The sequence below is a fragment of the Ambystoma mexicanum genome, chromosome 7p (genome assembly GCF_040938575.1).
Source record: "Ambystoma mexicanum isolate Mex_15411 chromosome 7p, UKY_AmexF1_1, whole genome shotgun sequence".
Taxonomy (NCBI): domain Eukaryota; kingdom Metazoa; phylum Chordata; class Amphibia; order Caudata; family Ambystomatidae; genus Ambystoma; species Ambystoma mexicanum.
Window position 1 is genome coordinate 19603590 of NC_090939.1, and position 26981 is coordinate 19630570.

General features: G+C 48.7%; 1 protein-coding gene across 2 annotated transcripts in view; it reads left to right on the forward strand.

Moving 5' to 3' along the window:
• AGPAT3 (1-acylglycerol-3-phosphate O-acyltransferase 3) overlaps positions 1–26981 on the forward strand; it is a 660566-nt gene that overhangs the window by 471437 nt on the left and 162148 nt on the right. For both annotated transcript variants that reach the window (XM_069635675.1, XM_069635676.1), the window contains one exon: positions 17500–17653. In XM_069635675.1, coding sequence (XP_069491776.1) covers positions 17500–17653 — 154 coding nt within the window. The remainder of the gene's footprint in view (positions 1–17499; positions 17654–26981) is intronic.

The following is a 26981-nucleotide window of genomic DNA, read 5'->3' on the forward strand; positions in this document are numbered from 1 at the left end:
TCGACGCCATCGATGCTGTCGGGGCCGCGTTCGGCGTAGACGCTGATTCACTCAACGCCCTAGACGCCTTTCGAGGCTGTGTCGACGGGGGTACCCCGGGGCTCGGTGGAACCCCCTAGAAAGGCTCTGACCAAGGTCAAGCATGGCTTTGGTTCACATTCTGTGCCTTCTTACCGCCATCTTGAGCTTATTTCTGAGGTGGATGAAGGCTCTGATGATGGCATGGTTCCTAATGCGGTGCCTGACGGGAGACTCTCGTGCCATAGCCAATTTGAGGACCTGAGGCAGTCCCTGCACGATGCTAGTGGGCTGGACACCTCTCCGGAGGTGGAGTTTTGTAGGACTGAGCCTGGCAATCATGCCAACTCCTGGTATCGGCGCCTTATGTCTAGGGTCACAGAGTACTTGGGATGGTCTGCTCCCCCAGGGGAATTTCTTCAGGATGACCTTACGGATATCCTCGACCTTGGTCCACCAACTGACCCGGTACTGCAGTTTCATATGGCTCTACAGAGGAGGGTGGCGGCGGCTTGGACTGCTCCGGAGAGTCTCCCGGCAGTGGGCAAGTCTTTGCCACGAAAATACTGCCCAGCCAGTAGCAACCCCTGCTACTTGTCCAAGCACCCTACTCTGGAGAGTTTGGTGGCGCAGGCGGCTACGGCCCCGGCAAAGCAGGCGTCATATCCTACCATCCCTCCTGATAGGGACGACAATCGTTTTGACGGCTGGGCGAAGAAAGTGTTTTCTGCAGGGGGTATGGCGCTTCAGGCGGCCAACTCCATATGTGCCTTGTCACGTTTCACGCACACTCTATGGAACTGTTTCCTTAGCGGCTGAACATATTCCCGAAGGGGACGAACGGGATGGTTTCCTTGCCATGGTTCAGGATGGCAAGGATGCCATGTGTGGGGCCGTTCAGTCGGGTTCGGAACATGGCAGATTGCGTCAGCAGGTCCATGGCGGCGAGCACCGTGATGCGCAGGTTTGCGTGGTTGCGGAAGTCGGTGTTTGCTCCTGATGTGCAGGCCCGGCTCCTCAACATGCCCTTTGACGGGGGAACATCTTTTTGGCAGCAAGGCTGACGAGAGGTTGCAGACCTCCAAAGCTGCAGCAAAGTCGTTGGGCGCTGCAGTTCCACAACCTCCGCCTTTTCGTCCTAGGGGACAGCAGTGGAGGGGAGGTTCCTTTAGTTATTACTCCTTTGGTAAAGCGAGAGGAGCTGCCAGTCAAAGGAGCCACCGTAGGAGTACCAGAGGTGGAAAACAGGGTACTTGAGGTGCCAAGGCCGCTCGGGCAGTTGCCTCTTTGCCCTCAGGCAACGATGCAGCCGCTTCAGCTCATTCATGCGGCCATGTCCCATGGTTCGCCGGTTGGGGGAAGGCTGGCGCAGCATCTTGTAGAGTGGCGTGCCATTTACTTCAGATGTGTGGGTTCTGGAGATCATAGCTCACGGCTACTGTCTTCCTTTCCGGCAGAGGCCTCATGACAATCCACCGGGGAATCTGTCTTTGAAGAGTCCGGATCTGCTCCTTGCGCAGGAAATTCAATCCCTGCCGGAGAAAGGTGCCATAGAACTGGTGCCTGTAGCGGAGAGGAACAAGGGATGGTATGCCCCTTATTTTTTGATTTCCAAGAAAGACACGGGTTTGAGACCCATCATGGACTTGCGCGGTTTGAAGAAACTCCTCAGGAAGGACAAGGTCAAGATGGTTACTCTCTCTCTCAAGTCCTCCAGGCCCTTCAACTTCAGGAGTGGTTGGTGTCTCTCGAACTCAAGGACGCTTATTTTCATGTGCCGATCCATCCAAAGCACAAGAAGTACCTGAAGTTCGCGGTTGGAGACTCGCACTTTCAGTTTCGGGTCCTGCCGTTGGGATTGACCTCTGCCCCGAGGGTCTTCACCAAGCTCATGGTAGCAGTGGCAGCGCATCTCAGGAAAGGGGGGATTCACGTCTACCCCTAGATTGGTTGATCAGGGCACGCTCTCCCGAGCAAGTCCTGGATCATCTGTCCGTCACCTGCCACTCCCTCCACAAGCTGGGCTTCTCCCTCAACTTAAAGAAGTCCCATTTGACACCAACTCATGACCATCAGTCTGGCTTCAGAGCAGGCAGAAGCACGGAAACTGCTCTGCTGAACATCCGCGAAGACTTTCTCTCTAACCTTGAATCTAATCAACCCTCTGTCCTCATCCTACTTAATCTCTCTTCTGCCTTTGACATGGTCAACCATGCCATCCTGCTCAACCAACTCTGTGATAACCTGGGTAACACTGATCAGGCTCTAGCCTGGCTGACTTCATTCCTCACTGCGACCCTCCCAGTCCATCTCTCTCTCCACCTGTGGTGTTCCCCTGGGGTCTAAGCTCTCTCCCTGGCTGTTCAACCAATACCTGGCACCTCTCGCCCACCGCATTGCTGCCCTCTGCTCCAACTTCCAGTGCTATGCGGATGACACCCAGCTCACTTTCAGGCTCCCCTCTGCTGCCTCTTCTCCTTCTCTCCTCCTGGATTGTCTTTCTCAGCAGCACACCTTCACCCCTCTTTCCCGCCACACTCTGGCCAGCCTCCCTTGGCCCTCCTCCTGCTCCCAACTGTGAGGCTAAGAACCTCCGAGTTATCTTCGACTCTAGACTCTCCTTCTCTCTGCACATTTCTGACGTCTCTAAGAAGTCAAACTAACCTCTGCACCTCCTCAGAGTTATTCTTCCTTTCCTCTCCTACCCCCAGAAGCTCTGGTTCTCTCTTGGCTTGACTACTGTAACAGCCTCTTCTTAAATCTACCTGCCTCTACTCTCTGCCCTCTGCCACTCATCCAGAACAGGACTGCGAGACTTGTCCTTGGCCTCAAGCCAAGGGATCGTATCTTTCCAGCACTGTAATCTCTCCATTGACTCCCAGTGGTTGCAAGGATCAAGTTAAAGACCCTTTGCGTTTTTCACAAGGCCTTTTGAGGCCTAGGACCAAAATATCTCCAGCTTTCTCTTTAGAATTATCTTCCTACTTAAGCTCTTCGCTCCTCCACCTCCAATTCCTTGAGGGTCAGTCGCTTTTCTAAGCAACAAGTTGGGGCAGATCGCTTTGGCTGCCGTCTCCCTTTGGAACAGCCTCACTGCCCTTCTGAAACTTGAGCAGAACCATCTCTGGTTCCAGAAGCAGCTCAAGACTTTCCTCTGTGCTTCTGCCTTCTCTGTTCCTCTTCCCTGCTGACCTCCTTTTTGATACTGCACTGGTTACCTGGCTACCCTCTGACCCACGGGCCCAGGTCCTGCCCTCCCATTTGCACACCTGCACTGCCTCCTGGCAACCCTGCGCTTCGGGCTGTATCTGCAACCCTACAGTCCACCTTATCTACACTTATTACACTTGTCTGCACTTAACCCCTGCACTGCCACCTGCTGGCCACACTTCTTATTTTTCAATGTTTGATCCTATTCCTGCACTTGCTCCTCCTCCCCTCCCCTGTACTATGGAACAGACAGACTCCATAGTACAGGTAGAATACAAAGAATAGTCCCAAAAGTCAGAACCCATAAGAATGAATGAGTGAAAAAGGCCCCCCTCATTCAGGAGTAAATGAAAAAGGTCCAGAAGTCCAGCAGAAAGTGCTGGGGGTCTTGCTAGGAGAGGGGATGAAGCACAATAATGATAAATCTCCCTAACACTTGGTATCTCTCTCTACCAAGTATTGCAACAAAGATGACTTCTCGCCCTCTTCCCCCTTTTTGCCCGCTCTCCCCCTTTTTGGCTCTTTGCTCCTCTCTTCCCCCTCCCTATGTCCCCCTCTATCCCCTCGCTCTTTCTCCCTCTCGCCCTCTTTCCCTGACCCAGTCTTTCTCGCTCTTTCGCTCTTCCTTTCTCCTCTCTTCCTTTCTCTCCCCCTTTCCCCCTCTCTTCCTTTCCCCCTCTCTTCCTTTCCCCCTCTCTTCCTTTCCCCCTCTTGGTTCATTCTCCTGCCAAGTATAAGGAAGATTCCTCGCATATCGATGTTGGTCCCAGACCCCGGTTTCTCTCACTTAGTTTTGGCAGACCTAGTTCAGAAGATGCCTTGAAGTCCCTCATCAGTTTTTATGCAGACAACTAGAATGCTCACCACAGTCCCATAGAGCATTTCATTGTTATGTGCTTCCTCTTCTTGTCAGTACTTGAAATTTCTGTCGACCTTGGGCAGTCCACAATCTTCGTCTCAGTAGGAGTCAAATTGATAGCTTCATACAAGTACCTAGCTCTATTGCATGTAATGTTGTGATGTAGAGTATGGCGCTTCAGAGGGTGTTGTAGTTGTGATAGTGGGCTGATCTTTACCCCGATAGTTGTCTTTGCCCCCAGGGAGAATATTGGGTAACTGCCACCCTAGCCTCATGGGAGAAGTGTGGAGAAGGGAGGGGAATGGGAGTGTGGAGAAGGGAGGGGAATGGGAGTGTGGAGAAGGGAGGGGAATGGGAGTGTGGAGTGAAGGGAGAGGGGGCTGAATCCTTGAAGGCATCAAAACTGGTTTGTCCCACTAATCCAAGGGCTGAAGCATTGATGAGGGTCTTCAGAGATCAGGCAGAGAAGCAGGGCTTTGCTGAGCCGGTCACTGGAGGTTTTGCTGGTCCACTGCAGAAGTCATCGGGTCATCAAAGGGCTGCTCTTCTTTGAAGGATTCTTGCTACCAACGTAGGTCTGAAGAATGGCTCCAGGAGTCCTCTTATACAAAATCCTAGCTGGAAACATGTCCAAGCCCAGCAATGGTTTGGATCTGTATGTTAATGTTAGAGGATATTTGTACTGCAGGCAGCCAGTCCAATCAGACAACTGCTGTTTCACATCCACACCAGTAGCAGACGTTCTGGCACCAGTGATGTGAACTGGGACTAGACATTCCCATCCCCCTTCTTGGGCCGCAAAGGCTCACTAGACCGTGAAAGCAGCAGCAGCTTTCCCGGCAAGTGCATGACCTAATAAAGACTTTCCTAATCTGAGACGGCAGGAAGAAAGCGAAATGACAATATTGCCAGAGAACAAGCGAAAATATCATGGCACTAGCCACGTTTTAGTAGCCCTATGCAGGATATGCGACTGTGCACACCAAAGGGAATTCAAAACCAGTAAAAATGTAGCTACTACATCAAGCTTGCCTTTAGGTACCGTGGGGAGCCAGGAATGAGACGGGACCACATAGGAGACGTCTCTATTCCTAATCTAGGAGGAATTTCCCTACCTCAACCAAAACTGATGGGTCTGTCCAATGTCAAGATTTCCATACACAAAGTACGGCCTCTGTCCATAATCCTAGTCTGGCCCTCGCACTCTAAAGTAACTCCAATGTGAAAGGGGTAATGTCTCTTGCTTTCTCAAAGTGTTTAGCTGCTCAAAGTTGAACACAGAAGTTCAAATCCAACAAAAAGGTTTTCACATGGACAATGTTCAGTTCTACGTAAAAACCACCTTCTTCATACTCTTTGTAATATAACAATACGTTCCAAACGCAATCGCCAATGTGCCAAGAGGATTTCTCCCACCTCAGAGTACTCACTTTGTACGGGGAACTTTATAGTTTCCCCCCAAGCTTTCACTTCAGCACATATCCAAAGGGGTACACTTCTTTCTAAGGAATTTTCTTTTTCATGTTGTTGACTTTGATTTCAGATCACTTATACAATGATGTTGCCCTTCTTGAGATCCTTCTCTTAACAATTCACACTAGTTCATAGTCTCAAAAGCGTTGTCCTGCCTTAAGACCCATCACAATTTGTGCACACATTTGTCTTCACCTGGTATACTCCCCTGCCCGCACTCTGCTACACAAACCATTAACTTAACCTGGTATACTCTCCTACCATGACATTGCTACACAAACCATTCTCCCTTAGGTCGGATTTTTAAATTTTATTTTATTTCAAGTTTTCACAGAATAGAAACAACAAACTATGTGAATACAATGAGCAGAAACCCCACTCCCAATTCCCTCCCTCCCCTTCCTCCCCCTAGCAAGGGTGTCCTCTCTAAATCAAAAAAGGTATAACCACAGAATCCTTCGGTTGTCTACAGCAGGGTGGGAATAAAATAAGTTACATACTTGTCCGTGGCCGCCTCCTGCGCCTTTCACAAGTTCTTAGTCCATAGTCTAGCTAATAGGGGATCTCCTGTGGGGTAATTCCTCCCTGTTATATCCTATTAGTGGCACATGCCGCAAAGCCTCCAACCTCATACCGACCCTCACAGAACTTAATTTGTTTAAATATTTGGCCATGAATTCTCCCCACATACTCTCATGGGGTGGTGCCTTCCCATGAAGTGCTGCAGGGATCCTTTCCATGTAGCATATATTCAGAGCCACATTGACTCAATCCCTTTTACCTGGAGTCTGGGCATTTTTCCATTTCATCACCAGGCAGGCTTGTGCTCCGAGCAACAGGGGCACTGCCAACCCCCAAAACTTGCTCAGTTCTCCTTCAATTTCCTCCATACCAAACAGGATTAAGAATGGTGTTTTGGCTCACGGAACCCTGTCAAGTTCCTTGATCCACCACAACACATCCTCCCAAAATATCTTGACTCGTGGGCATCCCCACCACATGTGCCAGTAATCGGCCCTCCCCTCACATAAGTGCCAGCACTCCAGTCTCAGTCTGAAACATCTTTGAGAGCCTGACCGGGTCATATTGCCACCTGTGGAGGAGCTTGATGGTGTGCAGCCTGTATGTTATGTTGTTTGGACTTGTGGTGCACCGGAGCCCGCAGGCATCAGAGCTCAGAAAGAAAAAGGGAGCAGATGACAGAATTAAAGGGGACTAACGCCAGAAGGGGTTCAACCAAAAATAAGTTCTAACTCCTTTTCAAAACTTCCAGAGATCTGTTTCAGCACAAAGGCAGCTTGGTCCACAAAGGGGCAACCTGCGAAACAAAGCACCTGCCCAGCCCTCTAGCTCTCCTACTCCTAGACGCTGAAATGCAGATTCCTTGAGAAGATCTGGTAAACCTAGTAGGAGTACAGATGCTAAGTTTCTTTAAGATAACTAAGGCTTGCCCATTTATGCACCAATGTCAAGGCCTTAAACTGAATACGTGCCTCCACAGGGAGCCAATGAAGACGACTTCTGTGGAGAGAAATGGGTTCATATCTCGGGCCATTCTTCATGTTGCGAATTGCATCATTCTGGAGGACTTGAAAATGTCTAAGGTTGTTACTGCTAGATCCCAGGATAAGGACATTACAATAGTCCAGCCGGGGCATCACAAGGGCACGTACCAAAGTAGCACAGTTTGCCTCGGAAACATAAGGTTTAACTAACCTTAAAAGCCGCAATGTGTACTGTGCCTTATTCGCCATACACTCTGGGTTCGCATTAGTATTCAGAGATGACTCAATTATACCCAGTGTCTTCACTTTTTCCACAGTAGGGATATAGTAGCCTTCCACACAAAAACTGCATATTGTGAGTCCAACTTGGACCATGCCTGAGATGAGCTTAAAAGCATTCTCTCCGTTTTCTTGGCATTAAGGCACATGCCATTTTCAGTCATCCATTGTTGGATTGCCGTATAGACTTTATTCACAGTATCGAAATCCTGTGTACTTGCCGCTCAATGTGAACACGCGCTGGGTTCCATCAGCATAGTTCCTAAATTGGACACCCAGCCCGGCCAGCAAGTTACACAATGAGCGGCAGTACACGTTGAAGAGGCAAGGAGACATTCATACACCCTGAGCAACCCCCATTTCAGGAGTTCCTCCGAGGACCAGGTGTTAGCCCAAACTAACCCTGATTGGTGGCCTGTCAAAAAGGGCTTGATCCCTGTCAGAGCATTGCCTGACATGCCAACCAAGACCTCAATCCATCCGGTAGCTTGTCATGGTCAACAAGGTCAAAGGCTGCTGATAAACTGAACACCACCAGCAGCCCGACCTTGCCTCTATCCATGACCTGAAGTGTCTTAGACCTCATGTCTAACAATGCACTCTCCGTCCCATAATTATTACGGAAACCTGATTGCCTGGAATGAAAAGCTCCAGATTTTTCCAGGTATTCCTGGAGCTGTGTAGTAGCCACTTTGTCCAGGATCCTCAAGAAAAACAGGGCATTAGTTATGGGTCTGAAGTTAGTATAATCTTTAGGATCAAAGGCTTATTTTTTTATTTTTTTGTAGAGGCGTAACGGAGACCCTCATGGACGCAACCGTCCCAGAAGCTAGTGTCGACGAGACGGGTAAGAAAGGGGAGGAACAAAGTCTTGTTCAGAATAATTCTGTACGGCAGCTCTCCTGCACAAGTAGTTGTCCTCATGTTGGTTATGATTTTGGCCAGATCATCCTTGGTTATGCTCCTAAATTTAAAACCCAAGGAAGGGGATTGATCAGGGGCATCCGGTGAGATAATGGGGTTCCTTTGCCCCCTCCCGGTGAAATTAGTCTGGATTTGAACTTGGGCTAACAATATTTTAGCTGCAAAGGCAGCTTGGATGTTTTTACAGTCTATATTAGTGGGAGTGCATTTTTGTATCATAGCTAGAGGCTTTTCAAGGTCCCTCAGGTTCTGAAACCGTTTCTTGGAGCTATTTTCTGCTTGGGTGATTTGATCATCTAGAAAAGATGTTTTGGCAAGACTTCTGACTTGTATGTTCTCAATTTTTCATTCCTCCCTGTTTGCTGGAGATTGGTCTTTCATCCAGGCTCTTTCCGCTTTCCTTTTCTTTTTTAATACGTGTAAAGCCTCACTATACCATGTTTTATCATTTTCTTTCTCTCGTTTTTAGAGGTAATTGGGGCAGCACGGTCGAACATGTCCAAGAAGCATCTGTCAAACCGATATGGATGACATCAGTGAGGACAAACGCGATTCCAAATGTTCTTAACCAATGTTGTTAAAGTTGCGACTAGATACCCTGCACATGAATTCCTTTTCTGAAGATGAATGCAGGGTAACATGAAAGTAAAAAATAAAAGTATGGTCGGTCCAAACTCAAGGCTGAACAACAACCAGACTAAGGACCAGATTTCTGCTAGACACCCAGTCCAGTATGTTGCCCAAATTGTGTGTGGGTTCCTTTCCATTTGCGATGACAAATTTATTAGTAACAAGCAATTTCTCCAGCAAGGGAGCTTGAGAATCAAGCGGATTAAACAACCAGTTGTTGAAGTCAACCAGCACAATTGAGGCTGTGTTAGGTCTATGCAATGACATAAGCTCATCACAATCCTCCTGGAAGTGTAATGTTTCATGAGGGGCTGCTATAATAATACAATGTTTAGACAGTTATTTTGAGAAGGGGTACTTTTGATAAAAATTCAGTGCCCCGACAGGCAACCGATGTTAGAATTTTGTTTTTTGTCGTCGTGTATTGCGATACAACCAAATTTTGGTTTTTCACACATATAAATGAACACATAAAATTACAAATTATTAATAGGAAAAACAGACGCAAACATTTAATTCTTTTTAAAATCTCCATATCTACATTTTTAACAAAAATAGAGAAACAGAAATAAATAAAAATAAAAAAAAGAGAAGCGAACTGCAGGTCTTTAACAATATTTTAACAGAATAAACCCAGTCCGTTGTAATACTCTTGTCACATTAATTGTTAAAGAAGTTTCATGACCTACTATCATTCTCTCCCAAAACATCTCAGTGGTTAGCCAATCTATTGAGGCAGTTAAGGGCCCTAAATACGTTTCTCTAGTGAGCCTGGTTCCCCCACAATACCTTAACGAGTGCTCGATTGTCTGAGCTTTTGGGTCTTTACAACCTGGGCAGAGAATTGATGTATTCTCCTCGCACCCACGACTAGCTAAAACTGATCCCGTGTGAATCGGGTTTAGCCGCACTATGAGGAAATTCGGTCTCACCTTTTTGTCAAGAAATTTTAGCAGATATGTTGGGAGATAACCAAGTTTCTTGTCACACTTGGAAAGAGATACTGCTACAGTAGAAGACCTCAATTGGTCGATTGTTCTAATCCAGTCCATTGTGACTAGAGCTTTCTTTGTCTTCATTGGGTTTACTATTAATGTATCTTCGTTGCTACCACATATACCGAGGATCTCAAGTGGCAACCTCCTCAGATCATGTAACACTGATGAGTGGCCCATATGTAGGTGCACCAGTAGGTCCTCATATAGCGAGTTGTTTAATGGGTTAGTAATCAATCTATATAGGGATTGTAACTTCCAGTCCATATGGGACTTCAATGACTTGCGGCCCAATTCGAAGCTCAAGCCTACCATCGGAGTCCCCTTTGGCAGACCTAAGGCCTTCTTCCATATCTTGCCCTCGATAGTCTGCCAGTCGAGGGACCAGGCTATAGGTTTGGCCTCAATCCCATACAGAAGAACTGGTATAATCTTTGCCATGTAAAATCTCACTGCCGGCAACAGGGAGAATCCACACAGTTGGCCAATGATCTTCTGTAGTTATCAGGTTAGCTGATTAGTGTTTGCTTTAAACTCTAACAAAGTCTGGTTTCTCCTGAGAATAGCATATAGTGTGTATCCTAGGTATATAATTTCCTCTACCACCAGGATAGTCTCCTCCCACCTTCCATTGGAACATGCCTTCACCTATTCGCTTATCCCTAGAGATCACTATTTTCGACTTGCCTGGGTTCACCTTTGAAGTCATTTTTCCTCATATAAACATCGAGAGCATTTAATAGCCGTTGTAGGCCCACTGGTGTTTTGTCCATAAGGACAATGTTGTCTGCATACATGAGCCATTTAATGGCCCTGGAGACACTCCCCAACCCTTCAGTATCCACTTCCTGTCCAAAGTCAGCTAAATAAAAATCAAAGAGAAAGGGAGCAATCATGCACCCCTGTCTTGCCCCTCTACCAACAGGCATCAGTTCAGAAAGATGACCTTCCTTATTAAGTCTCACTCTCACTGTATTATTCTCATGGAGAAAGACCACGATGTTAATCAAAGGAATCGCGGTCCCACTAATAGCAAGCTTAGACCATAGTCGTTCTCGATTGACCAAGTCAAAATCACTTGATAAATCAATAAAAGCACACTATAGCCTTGATGTTTCCTTCCTTCTTCGCTATTTACCAGTGTGGCCAATACTATTCCATTAAGGGAGGTAGCGTGACCCTTACGGAACCCTGTCTGCTGTTTGTAGAATCTTATTAACTGTAGCCCAGTTCTCTTAAGATAAGGCTGGCAAAGATCTCACTTTCCACACCTAATAGGGTTATGTGCCTACAGTTTATTGGGGTCTTTCCATACCCTGTTTTTAAAAATGGGTATAATTATAGCTGACTTCCAGGATGGCGGCATAGTACTTTTCTCCATTATTCCCCAGAAGAGTATATACAGAATGCGTGCCCACATTATCGGATTTTCTTTTAGGACTCGATAATTCAAGCCACTGGGTCCCACAGCTCTCTATGCTGAGTATTTATTTATTTATTAACTCAGCAATATCTTCCTCCATGGTGTCAATAGTCCAGGGTACCCCAGGAATACAGTGTGCCAAATCCCTCTGTAATTCCAGATATTTATCCGTGAGGTAAGCAACCCAAATGGCCACAGACACGCAGTTTGGCTGAATAGCCCCCCGATCTTTATCCTGGGAATTTACTAATGCCCAAAAATTGCGGAAATTATTGCTTGTTAGTACCCTAAGCATAGACTCCCTATCTTTCTGCAGACGGCTCATTTTCTGTTGTTTGGACCAATTCCGACAAGTGCACTTTAAATACCTGATTTCCTTCACCAACTCCACCTCATCCAAAATGTCCCTTCTTGCTACATTGACCCGACCCTGCATCTCCCACTTCTTTAACCATGTCAGCTCATCAAATGTGTGTGTGTGTGTGTGTGTGCGTATTACTGGGCCCTGCGATGGCATGTACTGAGGACGATCTACTGTCCACAGGAAATCATGGATAGTGTATGGTTTCAGATTCTCTTCAAAATCACTGAATCTGATATCGTTTTGTAATCCAATGCTTCGTTTAGACGTATACAATTTTTCCTGTATTTTACTAGACGATTTTTCTGGGCGTTAACTAAAACAGTTCCCTGCAACTTCTGCCTTGCCTCCATGCACCTCCTCCAAATGTCCCCCACGGGTCTTGTATGGGGTGTCCCCCTCTGGTAATGGCCCGGGACAGGCCCCTCTGTCCCAGTCCGCTCAGTCACCTTGGGGAGGTGGAACACGCCCCTGTAAAAGGGGGCCCTCACCTCCTCTGACTGCAGCTGCCGGACCCAGAATCCACCTCTTCGTGGTTTTCAGAAAGGGAGCCGCCTTTGTGTGCACAAAATGTGAGGACTCTGTGTTCGGGCCAGGACTTGCATGCACATAGTCACTGAGATTTCTTCATTGAGTCAATATATGTACCTTGTGTTTCCGTATGGACATGCTAAGTAAAGACCTGTGCAACATACAGCTTCCTTGGTATGCTTTATCCGAAAAGGCTCAGGAGTGCTGACTGCATGCGTCAATGTGGTAAGACGCTTTCCGGGTGGGCTGTCAGCTGCCAACCCTCTTGGAGATGAGTGCACTAGTACGGGGATCTGCAAGGGAGGCCCCTGGGACCCAGTATTATTGTGTATGCTGCGCTTATTTTCCAATGGGTAGACTTGTGGTTTTAGCGCTTGATTTTAGCCTTCCGCACCCACCATTTCCCCGGCAAGAGTATGTCGTGGAGTCTACTGGACTTTCCGTAGTTCAGGTCTTTTTGGTTCCTAGAGGTGCGTTTCCCTTGCAGCAGCTCTTTATTACCACAGTTGTTTTAACTCTAACCCCCCCACCCTCCTGTTGACCATCAACCCGCATCTCACAGCTCGTTCCCCATGGCTCCTCAGAAGGCATATCAGGAAGTTTCAAAAAGCTCCTCAGCCCTGGCTTCCCCCTTCAATCAGATCAGACGTATCTTCCTTCAAGAAAACAGTCAAGGAGGACTCGATTCTTGAGCTGGGGAGCTAGTAGTCCCTATGGGAGGTCTGGTGCCCTCTGTTTTTTTGGGTAGTTAGGCAGGAGATGAACTCTGGACACTCCCTGGGTAGTTCACATTTGTCAAACCTGGGTTAGAATGTGTTGCCTCCCTTATTGTCCACCTCGATTTCTTGTTTCCTTCAAACAATAGTTTTAAAAGGGCAGATTTACAGTTGTGATATCCGTTGCCCCCAGTTGGTATCATGTGATAGTGGGCCCCCCGGGGTACACCCAGCGTGACCGGTGAGATGGTGGGGGGGGGGGTTAGTAGGCTGTGCACCAGAGCTGCGCCCGTTTGTACTGCCAGCGGTCCGTCTAACTTAGCTCCTCTCACCCCCCCCCGGGGGAAAGTTAAGAGCGCTCTCACCTTCCCTGGGATGGAAATGAGGTGCCGCCGGCTAGAACCGGAGGCCCCTACGGTGGATGGCGCTGGCGCCCCCTCCTGGGGAACGGGTCCGGGAGGTCTAAAGCCGGCTCCTGTGGACCCGGCACGCAGTAGGAAGCAGCATGGTCCAAAGTGTGTGTGGGATGGGACGGCCCGGCTGGTGTGCCTCCGACACTGAATGGAAGGGCCCCCAGCACCGCCGTTCTGCACTCTGGGCTCCTCACCTCACTACGCTGGCAGGAAAGGCGAGGGTGGGGTGAAACAAACTCGGCAACTGCACAGGGGACGCCAGCAACAGCCACCACACTGCTTCTCTCACTCCGGCTGGGCGGGAAGGAATGATGTTGTCAGGCACTCCCCGCTGGGGCAAGGGCAAACGGCGCACCGTCCCTCCTTGGCCCCTGCGGTCCCAAGAGACCAGAACTGGACCGGGGGTGAGCTATAGCCTCACGCACCACCGTGGGGGGGGGCCTGTTCCCTTCTGGGGCTTTCTGGAGGGGACGGATAAAACCTCAGGAGCAGTGCATTCTTTCTTCCCCCTCTCCCCAATTCAAACCCCCCCCCCCCCCCCCGGTGGTCCTTGGGTAGGATTTTAATGTCCCATTCATAACTTGGCTGACCAATTTTTTCACTTGTTTCATGAATTTAAATTTACTTTCTCGTTGCGTTTTTATAAAGCGGCATGGCCTGTAAGACCATTCAGCATCCCATTTGTTTACTTTGGGTTCTTCGGTAGTCTCTAGCTTCCCCTCACTTCTGTTACCTTCTCTCTGTATTTTTCTATGATGCCACGGCATCTGTATGCCGGTAACCAGTTTGCTTTCCCCAGGCTTTCCGGTTGCCTTTGGCGTTTCTTCCCATCTTTGCGATGCACTGATTCGGGTTGGTGTGCACCCTGTTGAAAGCAGTCCTACTTCCGTGCCTCTTTCCCCGGCACACGGATCCTGCTTCAGTACCCTTTCTCGCAATGAACCGTTGGCACAGCTCTTGCTTTTCTGGAGTCTGGTTAGCGTTCCCGCCAACTGCTATGGCATGTTGTCCCTCAATTCGGAGCTCCCATCAGACTGGCACCTGCTGCTCCTTCCTCTCGTGTCTCATCAGCTGTGGCCGAGTCGCATTCAAACCTCCGGGCTCGGTCATTCCTTTTCCAACAACTAGACTGTTGTGTTGGGTGCCTGGTCCTACTAATCATTACTCGTGTCGGTGTCTATGTAACGTTCTCTTGAATTGTATTAAGGAAGTGGATACTGAGCTTCATTGAGAGTGATCCTCACGGCTCCTGGTCTCTTCCTTGCCCCAGTAGTTAGTTTATGGTCCCTAATGAGATTTTAGGGGAAATCTAAATAGATCTACTTAGAGGTTGGGGAGGAGCATGATGGTATGCTATTCCGGTCTGGGGGATAGAGGAACCATCCCTGAAAGGGAAGGCGGGGGTATGTGGCTTACTTCAACTATGTCTGGGCAATCCCATGAGGTGTACTCCTCCTCCCCACCGCCCGCCCACAGGTTATGCTCCCTCATATAGCCCCCCTGAAGGTCAGGATCAGATAGCAACTGCCATCCCCTGGCCACATAGGGGAAGGACTCATCAGGAACAGTAGTGAGGACATCCTTAGATACATTAGTCGATATAAAAGTAGCCAAAAATCCCATCAATAAAAAGCTAGGGTGATACAAATATATCTCCATTGCACTGCATTGTGAGATGCTGTGTGCAAGGTAAAAATACAAGAATTCAAAAGGTACAGTTTCCCAATCGAGACATCTGAAAGACTGAGCAGTTGCCCCATAATAGATGAGGAAAAGAAAAGTAAAACTGAAGGCATCACTTCCCCTCAAAATGTCAGGACCCGACCAAAAACGAGAGCAAAAATAATTGGGTTCATAGTAAACTATAGAGGGAAATTCGCAAAAAGAAAATCTTTCCTAACAGTCTGTGGTTTGGGGTAGCTGCCAGTGGTGCTCTGGTTTTGGGGGCTGCTGACATTTTTGGTTTGGTAGATGAGGTTTCCCCCGCCTGAGGGTCTCATGCTGTTTCTCTCCTGGTTGGGCCAGTTGCTAATTTTTTTCCCAACTGGTCTTCTGAAAACTGTAGTTTCCTAGAGGAAACAGACTGGCGAGCATCGTGCATTCTAGGTATTGGGCAAGACGAGATGATTATCATGCATGCAGGCACAAACAGAACGGGTAGGTGCTGGGGCCCTCCCTCATCCCACCTCTGGAGCAGGACTGGCTTTGGGAATCCCTGTGGTCTACCTCCCACCCCTGGATGAGGGGAGGTCCTCACCCCCTCTTGACAGGGTCTGCTAGCTGATCCTGTCACATCACCCAAACCCTCCTTTGGGTACTGCTAGCTGGAACTTGCAAAACATTGTAGTCTATGGATATCCACAAGCCTCAGAAGGCAAGCATTATTTACCCAGTAAGTCTTTATTTTGCATGTAGCTGCTTAAAGTCCCATGCACGTATCCAGTCTGACCTATTTTTGGTTGTTGGAGGGACTTCTACGAAAGCCCCCCTGCCACTGCAACATTTTTTACTCTTTGAATATATAGTCCAATGGTTGCCCATAAGGCTCCTGCTTTCTAACCGCCATTCTCTGCCATTTGTGCCTAAGCAGCACATATGGCATCCGATTTTGGAGAGCAGTCTGGTGGAAGCTGTAATTTATTTATTTTTTACATTTATATCGGTGCACCAAAACCTCTGGCATCTGGGCGCTAGTTGTGAGTGCGGAAGGACATTCTTCAAAGTACAAGAGTATGCAAACATGTTACAACGTGCAGGTGGTTCTTGAACAGCATAATCTGACAGCCTCATTGTACGGGTGGCTTCATTTACATGAGGTATACAGAACCCAAAGGACAAAATAAGATGTAAAATAGGTGTGTGAATGCAGACTGTGAAACCCTCACATTATACGCGGGGGGCTGCTTCAGGCATGCAGATGGGCATAAAACAGGCCTAGTCATAATACAAATGTCAAATAGGGTTGATAAACAAGAGGATGAGTCGGCTTCATAAAGAGTGGGGGACTGAAAGGAAAAATAAGAGGCAGCAGTAAACCGCGCTGATGCATATAGGGCAAACGGGCTGGCGGTGCACATGGCAAACCCCTGCGTGCTGTAGTCACAAGAAGTCGTAATGGAGAGTGTAGCGCTAGAAGGCAAATCGGGGGACAAACGAGCGGAAGAGAAACCTTGATGGTGAAGAAACGGAGAGACCAGTAAAAAGGTGTGGACCTGGAGGACAAAGCAGTGACTCCACTGCGGGGAAGGCAAAGCTCAGTAATGCGCAGTCTTGGAGCAGGGTTGCCCTGGATTGGAGAGTGAGGTAACAGCCCGTGGCCCACATTAACGGCCCTTGCTTCCCTCTGGCTGTTAACTCGGGCCCTGGGCCGTTACAACCCCTCCCCGGTGGGTACATAACATGACAGTATACCATGTTGTGTGCTTTCTTTTAGTAAGTGTGTGGTCTGTCACCGTATGTCCCCTCCACTGTACCTGAAGAGCGGTTTGGCCTCCCTTTTTGGATTGGTGCACTGCCCTACCTTACTGTTAGTGGCGCTACTTCCCATACAAAAAACCACCTTAACAATACCCTGGAGTCGGAACTTCCAAAATTGTTACTGAAGGGCCCAGTTGACCTTTGGGCTTCGTGAGTGACGATAGAAACTTAGTATTTGACCAAAAATACACCTAAAGACCTTCCGAACTTGTATTACTTGTTTTTAGCCTGTATCAAAGCCTTTACTTATGTTATGTGATATGAAAATATACTTTACAACTACTCGTGGGAACTTTACTTCATTCAGAGTAATAATCTTACTCTGTACCCTTGTACATACCACTACCCCACTTAGAGTCCACCTTACCTGTGCAACCACATATATTGCTTTGCAAGCTAAGGTAAGCTTGGTAATACACTGTTTGACTAGGATAAGGGAGGTGCAGCGCGTGGAAATGAGCCTATCCATGTTGTGTGTATGTCGGTGGTACATGTGAGTTGCATGCATGTGCTTCTTTGGGTTTCTGTGAGGTTGTTCTGGGCAGCTGTCGCCCATTGCTCATGCTGCATCTCTGTTTCAGGGACACTGTCCACTGGGTGTCTATCATTGGCTGTGTATTAATGCATGCTTTAGCGGACTCCAAGTTTGCAACTGTACTTCCTTACACTGCCATTTTTGTTGTAGTTTCTCTTGTACTGTGAAGGAACTCGCTTCACAGAAACAAAACATCACATCAGCATGGAGGTGGCAGAGTCCAAGGGGTTACCAAGATTAAAGCATCACCTACTGCCCAGAACCAAAGGCTTCACCACTGCAGTCCAGTGTCTCAGAGGAACTGGTGAGATCTTTTCTTCATTTTAACCGGTCATCTGACTTTAAAGTTAAGATTTGAATGGGTCTTGTCTTCACTAATATATGGACCCGGACGCTGATGATGAGGCTGTCTGCGTGATCAAGCCCAGTATTCCTTTAATCGATGTATTCGGGGTTGTAAGGGTGGTGTCACTTGCACTGAACATCTGTCTTTTCAGTCTCCACTCTTCCGAGCATGGCCCAATCCTTTGCCTCCACTCACCAGCTCTGGTCTAGTCAGACGCCACCACCCATGAGCTTGGGCCTGTGCCTGTGCTCACGATCACCCTGTCACGTGTTGCTTGGGTACTGGCTCCTCTTTGGTTTCATTCTTAGTTTCATCAGGTATTCAAGTTGATTCCTGTAAGGTTTCCTTGGCAGTCATTGTTGCCTCCAACAACTCAGTCATCCCGCCTCTGTGAAAGGAAGTGGTGAACACCCCTGTTGAAGGCGTTCCTAAACTTCATCCTCCACTAAGAACACCCGTCCCAGTCTGGAAAACTCCATCTGGTTGTCAACATGTAGAAGTCTTTTGAACCGTAGGTTTTATTTCTAGCTTCCTTTACATTCGCGAGGTGGAGGAGTTGCACACTTTTTCGGCTGATTAGCTCGAACCAGATGTTTTTACCATTGCACTCTTTTCTTTCTTCCTAACTTTGTTGATCTGCCTTTTTTTAAATACTTTATTTTATACAATCCTTCCAATGCAACAGGGATAGTCTGGTTGCTAGAAGAACTCTTCACTTCTGTTTAGAAAGAACATAGCCTTTTAGGACTGGAGGTTTTAGAACCAATTCCCCAGGAAAATTCATCCAAAACCTCCATAGTTTCTTGGCTACTTAATTGTGTTCCCGAAAGTTAGTCTATTGGGAATTATTTTCCCTGAAGGACTGATCATGCGGTCGGTGGCAAAGCAGCTTTGAAGGAATTTTTGTGCCTAAAGCTATCGATAGATTGATAGGTTTCAAGGCACTGCCAGGCAGGGAGGGGAAAAACTGGGGAGAACAAGACAAACGATTACTAGGCCTAGTATCATTCAGATTGTGCAGGTGCGCAGACCACTGCGGGGAGAGGAAGGATGAGAAGTGCAACAGTGCCCTGGGTTAAGTGCCATGAAGGCAGGGCCTCAAAGGGGAACAAGCTCTGGAAGTGCAAGGAAGGCCAGGTGGCAGTGCAGGAGGGCCTGAAGGCAAGTGCCAGTGACTGGACTGGCGGGAGTGGGGGGGGTGGTCAGGTGTACTATGACTCATAGGAGCACCAGGCAGCCAGTCGACGTAACTGAGCACAAGGAAGGGAAGGATAGCAGAGAGAAAAGTAGGGGAGGTTAGCAGGGGAGAGCAGAGAGAAGGAAGAGGAGACAAGTAAGGTCTTGCTTGAGCTTCTGAAACTGAAGGAGGTCGGCTCAAGGCTGAGAGTGGCAGAGAGGCCATTCCAGGGGGAGGCACCTGCAAAGGAAAGAGATCTACCACCCAGTGTCTGCTTGGAGAAGCGACTCACCCGTAGAGAATTGGAAGTAGACGAGCCAAGGGCTCTGTAAGGAAGGTACTTGGGAAGAGAGCATTCGAGATACGGCCCCAGAAAGCCTTGTGGACGATGCAGAGGGTCTTGAACTTGATCCTTGCCGGGGAGATACAGTCACTGGGTTTGAGGCCAAGGATACGTTTTGCAGTCCTGTTTTGGATGAGTTACAGAGGGTAGTGTTAGTTAGATTGAGAAAGAGGCTGATGCAACAGTGATGCCTAGAGAGAACCAACGCTCTGGAGGCAGTGAGCTTCTGGGGGAAGGTGAGAAAAGGTAGAATACCTCTGAGGAGGTGCAGTTTGAAATGGGACTTTTTGGAGATCTCTGTGATATATGGATAGAAGGAGGGAGTCTAAGATGATCATGATGCTTTTTGCCTCACAAGAGGGTGAGGCCAGAGGGCCAAGGGAGGCTGGCCGGAGTGAGAGGGGAAAAGCGGGTGCAGGGCTCCCCATGAGAAGGATCTCCGTCTTGCTGGCGTTACGGCAGAGGTCATTAGAGGTGCACCATCCTTGAATAGCAGAAAGACAGTCTGGGATGAGCGAGGAGGAGGCCGATGGTAGCCTGAAAGAGCTTGTCATCCACATAATACTGAAAGTTAGAGGAAAAGGTAGAGATCAGGAGGGCCAAGGGGACCAGATAGACATTGAAGAACCAGGGCGAGAGGCTAGATCCTTGGGGAACACCACGTGTTGAGTGTGTGATGAGGGGAGGAAGGGCCCAAGTTCAACCTGGGAAGGTCGGTCCAAGAGGAAAGAGAATAGCCACGCCAGAGCCTGATCCATGATGGCCAGGGTATCTTGGAGTCGGGTGATCAGGATGTTGTGGCTGACCGTGTTGAGTCAAGGTTAGAGAGCAAAACTTTACGGGTGTTCAAGTCATGGAGACAACCAACAGATTCAGTGTGGAGGGTTACCTGGGAGATGGCCGATTTCTGCAGAGGTTTGCCCAGGAAAGGAGTTATGGAAATTGGCCGATAGTTTTCCGGTATGGAGGGGCTGACAGAAGGCTTTTTGAGCAGAGGATGCACAAGGGAGTGCTTGAGAGGGGAGTATTCCAGTGGCAAAGGAGTGGTTGAAGAGTTTGGCCAAGGCTTGTGCGAGAGAGTCAATGTTGTCCTTAATTGTTCTGGAGGGGCAGGGGGACGTCTGTTTGGATGAGACTTTCATAGACGGGACTTGTGTGGAAACCTTATCCGGTGTGGGAGGAGGTCAAGGATGGCCTGAGAGGTAGAGGAAGGCAAGGATGTAGGGGAGCAGATGAGTGAGGACAGGATGTCCTGAGTTTGTGTGGTGAAATGAGAGGCCAGGTCTGAACGGAGTGCCTGGGTGGGTGTGGGTGAAGCTCCCCATTTCCGTTCAGCTGCTCTGCACTTGCATTTCAGGGCATCCAAGTTGGAGTCGTACCAAGAATTGCACTTTTTGGCAGGCTTCAGCTGGATCCTCATGACTGGAGCAAGGATGTCAAGAGTGTTAGAGATGGAAAGGCGAACATTGGAAAGGGCTCACTCTGGGTGGGTGTCGGCCGCAGGAGTAGGAGTAGGTGGAGGCAAAGGCTGCCACTGACCCTCTCTTCATGGGATGGATGACAGTGAAGGACGGTGTTCAGTGCTGCGTGTGCCATTGCCAGGGGAACAGGAGCTTCGAGTGAGAAGAGAGAAGAAAGTAGTCAGTCCAGGAGAAGAGAAGTAGTGAGAGGGTTAGAGAGAGGGATATCGGAGGAGGTGAGAGCATCCAAGGTGTGTCCGACAGAGTGGGTCTGACAAGAGGGTAGAATGGAAAGGGTAAGAGTCGCACAGGATCCAGAAAAGTCCTGAGGAGGCAGAGTCCAGGTGGATGTTGAGATCCCCAAGGAACAGAAGCTGGGAGGTAGAGCAAAGGAGAGACGAAATGAGGCCATCCTGTTCCGAGAGGAAGAGGGTGGCCTGACCAGGTGGCCTGTAGAAGGTGACCAGGGTCAGAGAGGAGCCTGGAGAAACAGAGCCTGCAGACTAGGCATTCAAAGTAGGAGTAGGCTTGAGTGGGGATGATGGAGACAGGAACCCGCTCAGGAAAGGCCACTCCGCCTCCGGGCCTGTTGGGCCTGGGCTCCAAGAGGATCGTGTAGCCCACAGGGAGAAGTGTCAACTCATGACAGAGCTGGCCAGAGGCGTTGCTATGGGTATGGGGTGCTGAGGGTGCTATAGCTCTGGGTCTTTTGGCTGTAGCCCCGGATAGAGCTCGGGTGCAACAACCAAAATGCTACCTAGCCCCTAGCCCCGGCAGTCCCGACACTAGCTTTGACCCTGATCTTTTCCAGACCTAGCAACGCCTCTGGAGCTGGCCTTAAACCATGTCTCGGTAAGAGCAAGAACATCTAGATCCAGCAGTTCAAGGAGGTGGCAGATGTCAGAGGAGTGTTTTGACAGCAGAGCAACCGTTTAGGGTAGCAATGTGGCGCAGGTAGCCACTTTTGAAAGCCTTCCGGGGAGGGTTATAGGGGACCGTGGTCCCCACCGGAATTGGCAGAGGTGCCTGGGAGGTAGAGAGAGGCGGTGGCAGAGGAGCCAAGGAACACTTGGATGCCAAAGGGGCCAGCGAGGTGGCCTCCAAGTGAGTTGAGGTAGCCAGGAGAGGGGCATCTGGCAAGGGAGCCAGAGAGGTAGAGGACGAGGGAGGCAACAGATCCAGGAGAGCCAAAGCTGGCAAGGGAGCCAGAGTAGCCGAGGGAGGGGGTGGCAAGGGAACCAGAATAGCAGAGGGAGGGTTGTCGGGGGAGCCATGGAGGAAATATGGCAAGGGAGCCAGGGTGGTGGAAGGAAGAAAGTTGATGAGGCGCCTATCAAAAAGTAGAAAGTTGAGCTGAGGCCCTTGTACCAGGAGTGATACTATTGAGATAGACATTAATGATGGAGGAATGGAAGAAGGCTAAGAGGACCTACCAACATGTGCCACCATTAATCAGTGAGGAGGAGTAAGGAGAGGGCAGAGCGACCATATTGAGGAGTCCATAGTTCTGGTGAAGGAGCGACAGAGGATGTCAGTGAGTCTTTCTGGCTGAAGCACTGGCCTAGGTGTCAGCAATGGGAAGGCCTGGGTTGGAGACCAGTGTGTCCTCCTTAAGCTTCTTCCTACAAAACTTGGAGCGAGAAGGATAGGAGATGGAGAAACAATTGGAGACAATGGCGGAAATAGAAAGCACCACAGTGGGTGTGGGAGGGAGGAGACGGAGGCACTTTGCAAGGCTGAGCAACTGAGGTGCAAGAGAGGGGTACGATATGGGGGGGATAGATGGAGAGAATACAGGTACAAAGAACAGCCGCAGCCAATGAGTACCAACAGTGGGAGCCGTCTCTGAGCACCCTGGAGCGAGAGCTGGAAGCCAGAGTGGGGGAACCTAGAGAAGAGGAGAAAGGCCTATTGGAAAAGGCATATCACGAGAACAGAGTTGTGGCCCAATACAATCTGTAGGGGAAAGTAGTTGCAGGGGTCCACAGGCATTCACCTAGAGGGGAAAAGCAGGAGATGTGAGAGAAGTGCAAGAAAAACAGTAGTAGTAATGAAGAAAAGGAGTATGGCTACCCCAGAGAAAGGGGCAGCCTAGTGGATGCGTGGGACACTGTCCGGGGTAAGAAAACGCATTGGAAAGGAAAGTAAGCGCGAGGTAGGGCAGTTTAGTAGGGCGCAGGAATGGCTGCGCCCCCCGCCCACGCCGTTCCTACCTTGCGGTTGCTGCTGGTTGATAGCTGCGCTGCATGCTCGCACTTTCATTCTGCGTCCCATTCAGACCACTTTGTTGCTCAACAACGCAGCCTTGTCCTGCAAGGGCTTTACCAAAGCCAAATGATTTCACCCCTCAGACCAGCGTCTCTTCCTTGAGCCTGACCAGCATCAGTTGCTTCACAGTGCAGTAGATAAATATAAGGCTGCCACATGATTGACTTCCCTTGATTTTCAAAACAGATTGTAGATCTGATGCTCAATTTGGCCAGGCTGTAATAGAGCAGTGTGGCTTAATCCTTGAACATTATCTTGATATATCCCTTACCCTCTGATCAACTTATGCTTGGGAATCATTCCAAAAGTGGTTGCATGTAAGACAGTGTTACTCCCCATGATGAGGGCCATATTCTTAATCTTTCTGCCTTGCCCCCTCCTATGTAATCCCTGTTGGCTGTCCTACCTCTAAAATAACTCCGACTCTTGAGTGGAGTGGTAGCAGGAGCCTCAAATAAATAAGTTTGATGCCTGACATTGTACATGCAGCACACTCTGGCTTCTACGTTTATACTTTGTGCTGTATTACGGTGCTCTGGCACCTGCACCGTTCCATGGAAAGATGCCCTCCAGCATATTCTCTCTCTCTTTCTCTCTTTCTCTTTCTCTCTCTTTCTCTCTCTTTCTCTTTCTTTCTCTGTCTCTCTCTCTTTCTCTCTTTTTCTCTTTTTCTCTTTTTCTCTTTTTCTCTTTTTCTCTTTTTCTCTTTTTCTCTTTTTCTCTTTTTCTCTTTTTCTCTTTCTCTCTTTCTCTCTTTCTCTCTTTCTCTCTTTCTCTCTTTCTCTCTTTCTCTCTTTCTCTCTTTCTCTCTTTCTCACACCCCCCTCCCGAGGCTGATGTTTCAGTAATGGTAATTTCAAGCCTCAACCTAGTTGGAGGAATAAACAAAGTGTTTAAAACTAGAACTGATATACAGCTCCAGAACTATTGAGTAAGTAGTGTCTTACTCTCAACACACTTGACACACCTCCAGAATACTAGCCTACACCCAACATGTAATTCATTAACAGCGCTGAGAAAGTCTTGTCTGAATCCAACCAACTCGGTCACAGGAGAAATGGAACTAAACCAAGAGATTAAATTCCTCAAATGCAAAAACGCGCACACCACATATACCACCACTGTCAAAGGCCATGCAGTGAGATTGGCAGGAAGTGCCGGGAACAGAAGTCATCAGCTGCATCCTTCATTGTAAGGTACTGTGAAACGAGACTGAGAGCACTTGCCTCTCGTGGTGAAAGTGCCTAATCAGCTTGTGTCCCAACAAATGATTCTTCTTTTCACAAACTACTTCTGAGAACTTGTGCAGAGACTTTACCGTTTACTTATCAAAACCGCTTTATCCTATCCAAGACTTTAGCCCAAGTATTTATCAAAGAAACCTTGAGTGTGAGTGTTTATTTGAACACCTGTGATTGTAGACCTCTGTGTAACATCATTGCTGCTCACATTTCCCCTCTTGAGATAAGCCTGGCTGCTCAGCCCTGCTACCAAAACTGTGCAGTACAGAGTTATACCAAAGGCTGGTTTGCTTACACCTGTAGTCATAGTTGTGTGTAGTGGTCCCAGTAGTAACTTTTCCTCTACTTAGTGATTTCCCTGTTTTGGCTTTTAGTTTCGTTTGCTTTTCAGTGCTCAGATCACATCACTTTCCTTCACTTCAGGTACTTCGCTTTCATTTTCATAGACTTCCGATATCGTGTTCACTCACACGGGGTCACTCTGTTACTTTGGCTCTTACTATCCTTCAGGTAACACTTTCCTGGGTGATTCACGGTTCACCCCGGATCCCCCTCAGCCGGGCTCAGATCCTCTTAACACAATGTTCAATTAGTCTCTTTCTGCCATGCTCGGACTAATTCCAATTTATTTTGTCATCAATTTCCACCTTCCTTTTTGGGTTCGGCCACTTGCCCGCTTTACTTGGTGCCTTCCCTCACGCACTTCGCTTCTCACCTGCTCGCCCAAGTCTCTCTCACTCTTTTGATCAGACTCACCGGGCAGCGTTGCGAGGTCAGCGGCTCCATCCTTTGGTGTGGTGATGAGGTCAGGGTCTCGCCACCTGTCCCTCTACATCGTTGGGGTCGGCACTGGCCCCAAGGGAACAAGCAATTGTCCGAACCTCAACAGCAAAGGTCCTGGCAACATGTGGGAGACACGCTCCTGTGACACGCTGCAGCCCTTCCTTCTCACTGGGCCTGCGTCGCCGCCCGCTGTCGTCTTCTGGATTCACCCGACAGCTCTGTCTCTTGGTTTCTCAGCTCCAGACAATCTTCCCAGCTTGCTTTTGGTGTTTGGGATTTTAAGAGGGATCCTCTGCCGGTCTCAGCCTTGCAGCCTCTCCCAACTGCATCTCACTTTTCTCTCTCAGCAGCCTCCCTTTATACACCTGTGTGAGGTTAATGGGCAGCAGATGTTTGATTAGGGTTGGGTCTGCCTGACCTTGCCTAACATCATTAAAGGAACAGCCTGCTGTCAGTGGTGTAGTCTGTCTTCTGTTTCTTAGTGAGTTTTTCACTGGTAATCCTCACCCTCCAGGTTGCCTCTTCTCAGTATTATGCGAAAATACGGGGATGAGATGTGTGTTTGAAAATACCCCAAAAAGATAGAGGGGGCTGTAGGATTGTCGATAACAGTTGAGAGGGGGATACTGTGTCTCACCTAGGGGGGATACTGTGTCTCACCTAGGGTATTCCCATGAGAATGACCCCAGACTGCCCTACCCGGGTGATCTTCCCGCACTGGTCCACATCCAGGGTTGGATCCAAATACAATGGCCGCGCCCTGCCGTTGACAGCCTCAACCCGGTCAAAACCGTTCGCTGGGCTTGAGGTGTTTTTAGAGGATTCTCGGAGTCTAAATGGGAGAATACCCCTAGGTTTCTCACAATTCCCACCCTTCGTTTCTTGTAAAGGTAGGTATGGTGTTTCATATCTATTGAAAGATTTGTCCGCTTTTGTTGTTTTGAAATCCAGAACCTGAAGCAGAGAGCACTCTGCAGTTTGAGTGTAGGCCAAGCTCTCCAACTCTATTGTGCCTGCACACAAAAATCAGGACATTTTAAGAAACTGTCATGTGGAGGCTCCCATAGTGAGGTGGTTGGTGGCTTGTACCCAGGAGGTCACTTGACTATGGTCATACTGCTAATATTCTCCACACCCACCCAGGTAAAATTAATGCTTTAGGTTAATGTTAAAGGATATTTGTACTGCGCACTATCACCACCGGAGTGGTCCATGGCGCTCTGGCGGCTCTAAAAAGGGATGGGGGGTGAGTTAGTGGGAATAAGCGGGAAAAGTGCAAGAGAACAGTGATGTGCCGTTGACGGCCTCAACCAGGTTAACACTGTTAGCTGTGCTTGGAGTGTTTTTTGGTCGGTAGCCGTCATGTGTTATTGTGCAAATCTATGTGTGTTTTTTTCTTTTGCGCTGTAGTGACGTTTTTGCGGTTTGTTGAGCTAAAGGGTTGTGGTTGGTTAGAGTTTGGTGTATGCAGAGGGTTGAAGTTGTTAGGGGGTGGACTATTGGCATCACTGTCTGGAAGCAATGTGCTAAATTTTCACTTTCACTCTGGGTGTTGCGCGTGGACATATTATATGATATAATATCTAAATTTCGGTCTAGATCCGGCATCGGCCGACATTCACAATACGTTGCATATATGAAGCCCAACAGTATTCACAAGTGGGTCTAAACCTTTGAGGCCTGTCTGTATGTGAGGCAAGCAAGTGTTCGCGATTCCATCCAAATCTGGCCTTAATAGCATTCCCAGTGCACTCCAGACACGGCATCGGCCAACATCCACTACGCCATCCAGATGTGGCGATGTTCGGCATTCACAATCCTATCCAGCTGGTCACGCAGGCTACCGCTCTGAACCTCATCCAGGCGTGGCACATGTCAACACCCGCAAATAGGTCCAGGTGCAGCACCTGCCTTAATTCACAGCTTCATCCGTGCCCGGCGCATGCCAACATCCACAACTCCATCCAAATGTGCCTACCCCCAACACTCACAATTCCTTCCAAATATGGCACTT